Source organism: Cavia porcellus, unplaced genomic scaffold (genome assembly GCF_034190915.1).
Source record: "Cavia porcellus strain 051 isolate PalLab524CR breed Dunkin Hartley unplaced genomic scaffold, mCavPor4.1 scaffold_30, whole genome shotgun sequence".
Lineage (NCBI taxonomy): Eukaryota > Metazoa > Chordata > Mammalia > Rodentia > Caviidae > Cavia > Cavia porcellus.
In genome coordinates, this window is record NW_026947513.1 from 25,419,813 (window position 1) to 25,432,586 (window position 12,774).

The 12,774-nt window shown below is 31.2% G+C and overlaps 1 protein-coding gene across 3 annotated transcripts in view; it reads right to left on the reverse strand.

The window, feature by feature from the left end:
- Positions 1-643: 643 nt before the first annotated feature.
- Positions 644-12,774, reverse strand: part of Gabrg1 (gamma-aminobutyric acid type A receptor subunit gamma1) — an 84,729-nt gene continuing 72,598 nt past the window's right edge. For all 3 annotated transcript variants that reach the window (XM_063240748.1, XM_063240747.1, XM_063240750.1), the window contains exon 9: positions 644-6,038. In XM_063240748.1, coding sequence (XP_063096818.1) covers positions 5,769-6,038 — 270 coding nt within the window. In that variant the 3' untranslated portion in view covers positions 644-5,768. The remainder of the gene's footprint in view (positions 6,039-12,774) is intronic.

Here is a 12,774-nt window from a genome sequence, read left to right on the forward strand (position 1 = left end):
TTCAAGAGGGTTTTGCTCTTTAAAAGTCCCTACGAAAACCAGAGTCTTTAGCAACCCACTTGAGATCCCTTTTTTCTCTCTGTCAGACAGAAGCTTTATTTCTCTCAATAAGTATGCTCTGCTCTTAAAAAATAAAAAGCGAAGTTTTTGTTTTTCAGGTTCCCCAGTTCTCTTTTGAGAAAGAAACATCTTCTGCTGTTGGAATGTGGGTATTCACTTTAGGTTCCCTGATTTTGTGTAATTGAAAAATAAGAGTATTCACAGGGAAAGGTATAAAAATTCAGTTTTAGCCTAAGGAGAATTTGAAATGTTCTGAGTGAAAGCCCTAACTAATATACATTATTCTCAATTTACCTAAGGAAGAGTATCTGGGAGTTTAAATTAGGTTTAAATCACAAATTATTAGAATTATCCAGATATTCACAGCATTAGCAGCAAAAATCATATATAAATCTTATTTTTCTTCAGTTGACCATTAATCATTTAGTTTACTTCTCAAAACTGTCAAGAATAAACTTTTAAACATATTTCTTAATTTGAAAAATGTGAAATACTAATCAGGAATTAACTTCTATGCTGAAGTCATCATCACATATGCTCCAATAATGGAGTTACCTATATGAAAAATATCAGAAAGGACACATTTTAAGAGAATGTAACATGAAGCTTTATTTCATGATAAGTTACAGAGTTTACTTTGTACACAGGATCATGAATGTACAGAGCACACTGAAAAATTAGAGTATCTTTGTCATACACAAATGCTTCTCAAGAAGATAAAGCAAAAATTAAAAAAAATCATTACAAGCTTTAAAACTTTACTGACTACAGTTAATTGATGGAAATAATTTATATTACACCAATTTATTGAAATCCCAACTTTTTGCATTTTAAGTAAATCATGTTCCAAATATTGAGTTCAAAATCCATTGCTGATTATTGGTATTTCAGTTATTACAGTCATGACAATTCATGACTCAAAAGTTACAGGTACATTTCATTGTTCACCAATAAAACTTTACTTATTAAGACAAATATTCCTGAAAATTCCTGTATTCTTCTGGTCTCACAATAACTCTTTCTTTTCACAGTTCTCTCTCCCCTTCCCTTGGTCCCTAAGTATTCTAGATTAGAAGGATGAAGGAGGCTATTTGAAGAGAAAACTTTTGGATAAGTAGTGGATTTTATGACCTCATTTTACTAAATAGTAATAAGTCACAAGAACCACCTTGGGTGTATACTTTGAAATATTGTTCTTTTTTCATTCTTAGTACATAAGTCATTATTCAAAAGTGGTCATTTGATTTAAATACAACAGCAAGCAAGACTGTAATACACACAAAATTTCCTTTTATGGTTTGTGTTTGTTCAAATGCAGACAAGTGTAATTTACCACAGGACGTTGGCTTCCATGTGCACACCACGTCTCTTGGTTAACACTGTTTGCTGATCATAATTTTAGTGTCTGCCAATTTTCTTTTTTATTCCAAGTTATCTCCTCCCCTCCACTGAAAACTTTTATCACTGATATATCTATTTCCATTTCTCCTCATTTTCTATATCATGTCTTTAAATTTCTTATACCCAATATTGTACACCAAATAGATGAAACTTTTGAAGATTTAATAACTGCTCTTTATACTTAATTATTGACTCTTCTGAATTTATAGTATCATTGGGCTACCTGACATCTGTGTTCTCACCTCTTAACTATAAGTGTAGGTCTTTTCAGATTCAGTTATTATCTCAATATGAATAATTACTTTGAGTTAAAATGCAATTTTCATTTTTGTTCATATTCTTGTGCCTTTACTCAAACCTAATTTTTCAACTAGAAACTGTGATATCTATTTCTCTCACCCACAGACATATTGAATCCTCAAATTCATATTTTTAAATACATATTCTTCGGGACTGCTTTGCAGAATTATTCTTCTGCTCTTAAACTGTACAACTAATCCTCTTCTCTCTGCATGTATTCCTTCAGAATTCATCTTTATGTTATCTATTCTCTCTGGTACATTTTGTGCATAAAAAATACTCCATAAATATTTGAGTTGGGGTACCTCAGTTCTAAACTGCAAACATAGGGTAAGAAAAGCCAACTTTATATCTACTGGAAAAAATGTCAATATTGTTTGGAATTCCAACTGGAGTGTCTTTAATAAACATTCGTTAATTGTTTTGTGACTTTACAGTGGCCTGTCAGACTACTCTCTAACCTTAAGAAAGAAAGGATTGTTGACAGTAGCGTAACGCCACTATGTGTGGCCTTCATATGACGTAACAGTGATATTTGGATAAATGTGATAATATAAAGAATTACAGTTTGCTCAGGAATTATTTGCACAATGCTTCCAGTGGACTAATGACAAATCATTAAGTGGCTGGTACATTACTTGAACCCTAGTGATAACACTAATGAAATAATCATGAATGCAGTTTTTTTTTTTTTGCTACAGCAAATGTTTCAGGATTGGAGAAAACAGTGATACAGACATTTGCCAATTTTATGTATACATTCTTCATTTGTTTTGTGTTTATTCAAATAATGCTTGTCTGTTCCGACTTTACTCAGACCAGTCATTAGAATTATTTAGTCACAATGTACCGAATTGAAATACTATTTAATATGTACAAGTATGAGTGTGAGAGTTCTATCTGATGTTCTTTTTGATGCTGAATTATCATTAAGAATGCAACACTCCATTTTATCCTTCTTCTTAAGGAAAAGTACAGACTTCTTATCATTACAGTATATGTGGATATCCAACTATGTGAACACACTAGATGTAAAAACCCTGATAATTGCTTTCATATTTACAATAGTATACTTAAAATAGAGTTTATCAGGACTTAAAACTTAATGAAGTCTCTCCTTCACTTAAAATGAGATACATTCCATGAATTGTATAATTCTTAGCCTGACATAGAAACTTTATATTTAATTGGCTTTATTGGGGGAATTTTTATTCTTTTCCTGAAATCTCGAATAGTCTAAGTACTTCTTACTCCTAAAACAAGTTAACACTCTAGGCTTTCGCTTCAAGTATACATAATCTTGTTTGTGTAATTCAAGGATACATAAACTACTAATCTGTCGCTGTAAGTCAAAATAAAGTCACATCATTCACACTTCTCTATCTCAGTGCTTTCATATCCTAGTCATAGTTGTAATAAATGGATTTATGTGAATTAACGTTTTTCCAATGATTCTAAATGTCTGTTTCTCTGATCCTTTTCACTTTTATTACTTTGTGATTTATTCTAAAGGTTTGTTTTTTGCATTCAGCAAAAGTCCCACTAAAACCAATAAAACAAAACACACCTCACTTGAAAAGAAGAGGATTAAAAAATCTTTGCCAACAAGGAAAAACTATTACCTGAAACAAGAACAAGAATTAGCATGGATCCCCTCTGAGAATAAGTTCTTTTGATTCCTTGGAAAAAAATGTATTTTTACTTTTGCTTTATAGTAAGATTTGTATGCTTCTCTTTCTGATCCATAAATTCAGATAAAGCTGTTGAAAATACCAGTGACTTTGAAAATTAAATGCTTATTTTGATGGTATATACAAGAAACATATAGGAAAGTATCTATCATATTTTAATCAATTATATTTCCACATGTAAATATTGTCAACGTTTAAAATCAAGTTAATAAGACATCAATGAAAAAAATCAAGGCTGCTTATATCAAGCGTCTTTGAGAGCTTTAAAATTTAGTCATGCTCAGATAAAATTGAAAAAGTTCCCAAATCTAAAGTACTCCTTAATAATGAGCAGTTTAGAGCTTAAAACATGAAACTAGTCACAAAATAATTTAGTGAAGTATTTTACTTTTTATGAATATTTTCCATTTATTTCTAAATGGATGCTAGTATTTAAAATAGCCACCAATACTCAATGTTAAAAGCAACAATGTATGAGTAATCTCAAAATGAATATATACATGGCCAAATTTTATTTGACTCTCCACAAAGAATAGAGCACTCTTAATATTTTTCATTAAAGTTCAATTGTTCATTTGCTTTTTCTGCCTAAAGGTTTGTAAACAAATTGGAAAAATGACTAAGATTTATCTGAGGAACACAGTAAAATATATTTAGATTAAAATTAAAAAGAACTAAATGTTTAAAAATTATAACTATACCTGGACATTACCAGGCATGCACTAACTGTGTGGAGGAAATACAGCACTAAAACTCTAGCATCACATATGTATGTGATAGCATTTTTTCAAGCCTTAGTCCTTGATCATAAATTTGTCCTTGATCATAAATCTCTTAATCCAGATAATCATTCTTGGCAATAGAAACAGTTTTTGAAGTTGATCTCCAACCTGACACTGCTGAATCTTTGGAAGATTAAATTATGGTGGATGAAAACGGAATGCTTATGAACAACTGATATGCCAACTGATTTACAGGGCCATGGCATTGAAACTTAATGTTAATTCTTCTCTTCACAAGAGATATGTTGCAGCTATTAACACACCAGCTTTTCTTACCGAAACTTCCTTTGGCCTTTTTCTGCTGTCTGTTGAAAACTAGAATGCTCTCACACTCATGTTCTTTAAAGGTGACTGTAGCAAAATCTAACCTTAACATGATTCTGTGGCTTTTCTCATTTCCTATAAAAGATAATGTAATAATGTTGTAGAACAGGCTCAAACTCAAGAGATAGAAGAGACATATATTTGACATAAGCATAAAATAATTTGCTAAGTAAGTCTGATAAAAAAATAAGACTACATTCTCAATGAGCTTACGATTTAATTTGCCAGATATTTCTTTAACCACAAGAGTAAATGTCCCCTAATTATTAACTGAAGCACTGCTACAACTTTGTAGCACATGAAAAGAATGATCATTCTTTCTACTTTTAATCTTAGTGTTGATACATGTTACTATCCATACTTCATAAATGCCAAAAGGAAGAAAACAAAATGGATAAATGCAGCATTTTCTTTATCATTTTCCAAATTGCATTTTAAAAATCTGTCTGAAATCGTCTCTATCCAAGTGTGCAAATCCTCAAACTAAATGTAGCTGGAGTTTTCTTTCATATTGCATAAGGCAATCGACTGTATTAAATGACAAACAAAAATTCGTCAATTCATAAATCATGTGCTCTTCCCAACTACTGTGTTCAGTTATTCCATACTGTATTCATAAATCATGACATCGTGTTTTCCCTTATAAATCTATACAATTATATGTTATCAACTCAAAATAAAAATTAAATTAAGACAGAAATAAATTACTTTCTTCTTGGGACTAAAGCATCTTGGAAATAAATGCAAGGAAATAATGACTTTATCTTTTTAACAAGATATATGCTAAACCAGGTAGAAAAATAAAAAGGAACAAGAAACTGAAATTAAAAACATTTTAGGTAAAAAATTAGATATATTTTAGAAATCAGATTATATTTAAATAAAATATATACTCAATTACTTCAATTTTAAATTATGCATCATTATAAATCCCAAATCCTAATAGGGTGTAAGTAACATAAAGTAAAAGTAAAGCATGTAATAGTATTTAAATATACTGGATTTAACAATTCAAAAATTTCATGTAAATTTAGGTAAGCGAATCTACTATCTGGTATTTTATTTACCTCTGGAAGCCTAAAAATAATTACAATACTGTTTGTATTTTTACCATTGTATCTCTGCATTTTAAGTTTTAACCTCATGTTACTGAAGTACAACTGATTAAACTAGATATAATTAGAATTATAGATTTGGGCTAGAAGTAAATTTATAAGTAAAGATAGCCAACCCAATAAACCAGATTGAACAGAGCAAACGCTGTTGGGAAAAATATTCGCGAATAGGAGTCAATTTTGGCAATGCGTATGTGTATCCTCCCTTCCCTCCAGGACCCAGCTCTGCAGTCTTCGAAGCAGCAGAAGAAGCTGGCACAATCTTTGCCCTCCAAACACTGATAGCCGTAATCGTCCTCCCCTTGTGGCAGAGACATGCTATTCATCGGAATCAGAGTGGATCCAGCATGGAGACCGGGCGACACCTAAGTGAGGTAATAAGTGAATTTTTCAGGCACAGAGCAGAATAAAGGAAGGCTACTACCTCGCCATCAAGACAAGCTCTAGGAAGCGTATACTCAATCCTGATTTTCAAAAAGGAAGTCTTTTCAATTCTAATGTAGTTTCAGATAACAATTTACTTAGCAGCATGTAACATTCCCAAAGATCATGTGGAAAACGCCCCGGAAAATAAAATATATTTTATATCTTTAGAAAACTGGTGTGTTAAACTACTGTCAACTATGAATCTTATTCTAAAAGCAGAAAAATATTTCTATTATTTTTGCACTAAAATATTTACAGTACTATGAATATACTTTTTTTTCTGAATGTTACTTACTTTAGTGAAGACATCAATAATACAAATGGTTTAAGAAACTATGGGTAACAGAAAAATATGAGTTTAGAGTAGTGAATAGGTCAGAATTAGCATATTTTGGAGATATGTTGTGCAGATGTTTAAAATGCCATTTAGGGAAGAAGTGGTGTTCAAAATTCTGCTCATTCTACTAAGGTAGCTATCGTCATAGTTGGAATTATATTAGCACCTAATTTTTTGTGATAGCTATAAAGAGTAATTTCCTAAGTTATGGGGGAATAATCACTTTTCCTTCTTGCCTGGTAATAATAGCTACTATTATTAAGCTTATTTAAGAACATTAAGGAAAACACTTTAGAGTCAGACAAATGTAGTCTGAACTTCTAGCTTTGATTACTAGAGTTATTGAAACTTGAGTGGAAAATTTGATGGCTCTTTGCAACTGATATTGTGTAGTACAAAGTCTCAGAGGCAATAACACAGATTTGTTGATGTGCATTATCTCAATAATGCACATGAAACATCAGCAACAAATAAAGAAACAATTCAGTTTCCAGTAGCTCCTCCTTATTGTTACTGTTAGTATTATTTTTATTGTGATGCCTGACAACAAGACACAACAAAGTATAAAATGTATGACCAACCTAACAGACAATGCTAACAGAAAAAAATTGAGATTCATGGAAAAAAAATCTCTAAAAAAATGATCAAATCTTGGGATAAAATTGCAAGTAAAATATGCATGAAGTCTGCACTTTTGGTGATTTATCATCATTTATAAGTTCTTCACATTTCTAAGGTCATCAAAGTTATACATCTTACAATTATTAAAATCAGTGCTTTGATTAGCTTAACTTTGCACGTAATGTCAAGTCTATAAAAATTGTTTTTACTTGTCCTGAATTCTTTTTAAGGTCAATATTTATCTAATTTGTAGGTTCTAGATTTTGAAAAAAAAAATCTAAGAATGATGACAAACATTTCATGAAAAAAAATTAAAAACTCGGGCCAATAAGTAATGAAAATTAAATTGATTTTAAAAAAAGAAGCAAATAATAACATGTAGTAATATTGGAAAAAAGCAAAAGCATCAGAGGAGTGATATTAGTCATCTCTGAACCAAAATATATGCCTTGAGATAAGGATAACTGCCCTAAACACAACGAAATTCATTATAGCTCTTGCCTAGATATAAGTAAAAAGCAAAGACAGTTTATTATCAGACGTTAAGCCCAAATATTTTGAAGATACACTACGAATACTTGATTAGACTCTAAACTTTTAGTGAAGCACCAAAGTTATGTAAAAAAAAAAAACAGATTGATATGCTTTTCCTTGTTGTTTACTACTTAAATAACATCTTCATATGCTAATGAGAAAGAAAAGTAATTAATATGGAAGTTTGTCATTTGACAATTTTAAAGTTATTTGATAGAAAACACATTTCATATATCATGCAACACTGTCAAAAGTAAAATACCTTGTGCTTATCAGTTGTCTATAAAAGGGATGATTAAACACTAACATGCACAAAAAATGGAGAAATACTGCAAGTAGTTGATTTTAAAAACAGACTAATCTCTGGTGGTCAATATCCTGATGATTTTATTGCAATGACACTTTGAAAAATTTCCACTTCATTTCTGCCCCTTTTTTCTCCTCCAGAAAAATGAATTCATAAATTTGAAGAAACTACACTTCAATGAATCATGAAAGTGAATAGAAATAGACTGTATACATGCTGAGGAAAATTTCCAAAGATCTATACAATATCAATAAAACAAAATAATGGCAACACACAGACAAATCTCTGAATGATTAATGGAAAGAATATATAGATATGGGCTACATTTACTTGAATTGCAGCTCCACTACATAGGCTGCCTTCCAAAACAGCAAATATTGGAAAAGTAAAAATAAATCAGTTAAAGTAACATAAAAAATAACAACTTAACTGCATATCCTATAAGGGCTATTAAAATGACCAAAAATTATAAAACACATATCAGGGATTAAAAAAAAAAACAGATCAAAAGTGGGTATTGGTGATGAGTTCTCAATTTGCAAATTAAAATTTGTGATGAGCAGGGCTGGAGATTTAGCTCAGCGGCATAAGCACCTGCCTAGTAAGCAGGCGGTTGTGAGTTCGATCCCCGGTACCGATAAAAAGCTAAAAAAAAAAAAAATTGTGATGAACTTCTGAAACATCAAAGTTTGAAATAGCCTACTGGATAAAGTATATCCAAAGAAAACACATTTCAGAAAGCTGAGGAAATGGAAATGTGAGGCTGGAAAGAAGTCTTTCCTCTCAAAAACTTCAGACACGTCAAACAAAGGCAAGAAGAATGTACTATAAGTCAATTGAAGTGGAAGGTATAGCATTAGTTAAATGATCATTTCTGAATTAACAGGAACACTCTTTGAATTAGAAATAACTACGGTCCAAGCAGATAAGTTGGATAAGTTTTTATTTTTAATGTTGTTACTATAAGTTTTTATTTTTAATGTTGTTACTATTATTTGTTTGTTTTAGTCTTTTCTTATTGCCAAAACTCCATAATTTCTAAAGAAACAATAATAAGATCTTAGCAATAGCTCAAGGAAGATTAAGACTCCTTCCTGAAACTGATACTGGAATGCCAGAAATGCCCTCATTGTTCCAACATTTATCATTTAGAGACTCTGTGTGTGTACGTTTAGAAACCATGAATAGTTTGTTCCCCAATGATATGAGAATAGCACCTGACCAGTGAAAATTTGATAGACCTCCTGCAGGGCCTACAGTAAAATAATCAGAAACAACATCTGAGAACCAGCAAATGAAAAATGTGATGATTAACAGCTAGAATTCCTGACTCTAATAGTTCAAGAAATAAGAGAAAATTAATTCTGATAATTCGTCTACTTAGAAATACTTGAGGAGCTAATGCATTCAGTGAAGAGGAGAACAAAGACAGAACAGTTGGAAAATATACAATTCAGAAATTGAAAAGGTTATTGTAAATTTGAAAAAGCTCAGCAAGTTTTAAAAGAAAAATTTCAGGAATTTACCCATGATATAGAGAGAAAAATCATATAAATTTAAAAGATGATGTGAAAACCCAGAATGTATGCTTCATTTTAAAAAGTATTAAAACTCTTTAATAGTAATCTTAGAGAAGATAGAAATATATGAGACAAAATCTATAAAACTTCTAAAAATTAAAACAGGATTATTAAATAATAATGTAAAATATAATTTAAAAATACTTCAGAAATTTTTATATCATGACAAATATGAAAAAAATTTTCAGCAAAAAATTAAAATAGTTTAAAATAATAATCAGGCTACGTTAAAATTAGGCACAATAATAAGTTCAGATTTTAAAGTTTTAAATTTAACTAATATAGAAACTCAATAATTTAAGATACAGTTTAATATTTAATAGCTTAATTGTTATGAAATATTGAGAGAGAATGAGACCATAGGCAAACTACTTTTTCTTTTCTACCCATGAATCTTTCTGTTTTTCTGTTTCATACTTTTTGAAATTTGCTACAATGAGAATTAGAAGAACAATAAAGTAATCATTAGAAGAAAGTAAAAGCATAAATGGTTAAAATGTGATTAATTCTCTGAGTTGAGACCAACATGGCTAGAAAGGTAAGCTCATTTTAGATTTGTACATTATTACTGTTTATTTCTACTTCACATATATAGTAATACTATGTTAAAATTTGTTTTTTAATGAGAGTTTTACTCTCATTAATTTGGCTTTGTTTCAGCTGTAATGGTCTGTGGTACTTTCAGTGGGAAGACAATTAAAAGGCGTTACTTATAAGTCAAAATGAAAAAAAGAATTCTTGATTATATCCAAAGGATTCTCATAGGACCATTGTGACAACTGATATTAAATGATCACTCTATCTGTTGAAAACACTGCCCCCATGCACTGATGATTTGCAATTACTTATGCAATCTTTTGCTGAATTTTACATTTCATCAATTTGATTCTTGCTCAGAGCATTGCCAAATATAACTTCAGAGAATATTTTTTATAATTTGTGCAACACTAGATTTTCATTATTTTAATATGTACTCTGAAAGATAGATGAATGTTTATTCATGCAGGTAATACACTGACTGAAAAGAATATAAGTTTTTGTAGAGAAGAGCCTATGGTTGGGTAGCTGGGGAAAAAAAAACACAAACCTTCCACAGTATCTCCAATTTAGTATCTAGTATTTGCTCTCATATTTGCTTCTTTTTGTGCTGTTGCAATATTTGAAAATTTTATATCCTTCTCTCTTTATCATTTAAATGCACACTCTATTGTTTTTACTTATGTATGGAGACTATTGCAAACATTCCATCTTACTTACAAGTATGACTTACCAGTCTACATATGACAACGTTTAAATTCTTATCAGGTTACTACGGACTTGGCGCAATCTGGCCATAGAAAAGTAGTCTACTTTTCTATCCTCAACGTGGATTATTTTTTTTTCTTGTTTTCTTCTAAAATAGCTATGTCCGAAGTAGCTTTCTCCCATGATAGAATTGTACTTATTTGTATATTTCAGTACACTAGTCTCTTGTCACATGTGACTAGTAAACACTTGAAATATGTCTAGTTGTAGGAAGATTTAAATTTTAAATTTAGTTCAGTTTTTATTAATTTAAATAATCTAGCCATGTGCAACTAGTGTGTACTGCACAGACATCACAGGTGAGGCCATGCATCAGTTTCTTTATTCTTATTTGCAAGCTCAACTTCACTCAAACAGTTCTCTGTCTTCAATGTTATCCCTAACTTATGCTTTTGAATTTGTCAGTTTTCAAAGAACTTTTCAACACTGACAAATGTTCTCTAAAATTTTCTCTGCCAAACTTCCTCTGGAACCATCCGTTTACTTGCTTTGAACAAATTATTTATGCTTGAAATGAAAGGAAACCTTCCCCTCCACTGCAACCCACACAGCCATGTGCTGCTTTTCAACTTGTGAGCCCCTTAGATGAGAGCTTCACAGACTTTATTACGCGGGGTATCGAGAAGTTCTGCCATGCTGGACGTTAGCCATATGGCCTCAGGTGTTTTCCAGTAAGAACGGTTCTTCAGTAAAGATATTTTGTGTCCTCAGAAAATGTAAAATGTCATGAATCTTACTTATATTTACTGTATAAAATATTCTGCTCCAAAAAAGTATGATAAAGCATCCACCTCATTGCCAACTTTCTTATAACATTTTTATTAATTTCATGCCATTCATATTCTACTTTATTCTCTTATATTTGCATTTTTAATCTGTTTTTTAAAAACTAGATTTAAAGACCCAGGAATGTGGAAAATGCATTCCATTTCTTTATGTCTGCAAAGTACCTTGATCAGTGAGATATATTCTGTCATCTTATGTTTTCATCAAACTAAGAGACTAGAAGTAAGAAACACTGAAACACCTATTCACAATGGGAAGAGCAGGCTTCCCATGTAAGAATACCATGGTTTTCTGAGGTTTCTGATCTCCAGTGGGCTCAATAATTAAGTTTTAACATGACCTACTCTTAGGTGACAATGGTTTGTTACTACTATTGCCTTTCTGTGATCATTATCTATACCAGTTGATGACATGGCAATATAGTAACTTCTTAAGTTTTCTCAGAAACGAAAGTAGACACAATTACATTCAAATCATATTTAATTAATGGTAATAAAAACCATGTTATATAGGAATGAGGACCAATTCAAAAGCCATTGATATCCACAATAAAAAAGAAAAATAAATAAACAAAGAGGGGAAAAGGATAAAGCAAAAGGTGAGAAAGAGCCAAATATTTAATGTGAAGAGGAAGAAAGAAAATGTCTATATTAGTTAATGATTTTTTTCTTAAAGGGTTCATTAAAGCTAAAGATCTATTGCATTCAAATCTCATCTCTACTAAAGGAAACAAACCAGGGCATTCTAGGAATCTTAGTAAGCAGTTAGAGAAATCAAGAAGAGAATTTTAGTTTTGCTTAATAGCCAACATGATGATCTTTTATTGACTCTAGCCATGGTAATCTGTCATGGTCTCACTACTACCATAAATAATCACAAGAAAGGAAAGTGAATGCATGCTAGATTTTAAGTTAGTAATTTTGTACCTGGTCAGAAAAGAAAAGGGGAACATGGAAGGAAAAAGAAAGAGGCAGACAGCTGAAGAGGGAATGAAATCAAAGACAACCAAGAACAAGGACAGGGTGCTGACAGATGTTTAGGCTGCACATTTATACTCCTGATTGGAAACGGAGGCAATGTGGATTTCAAAAAGCCCAAAATAGAACACTTAAGCCAACAGCAAAGGGAGATGAGTGGTCTGTTCTTCACAAAAGTACCTTTGGGCTCAGACCTTGGACAGCGCCTCTGCATACTTCCTGCATGAC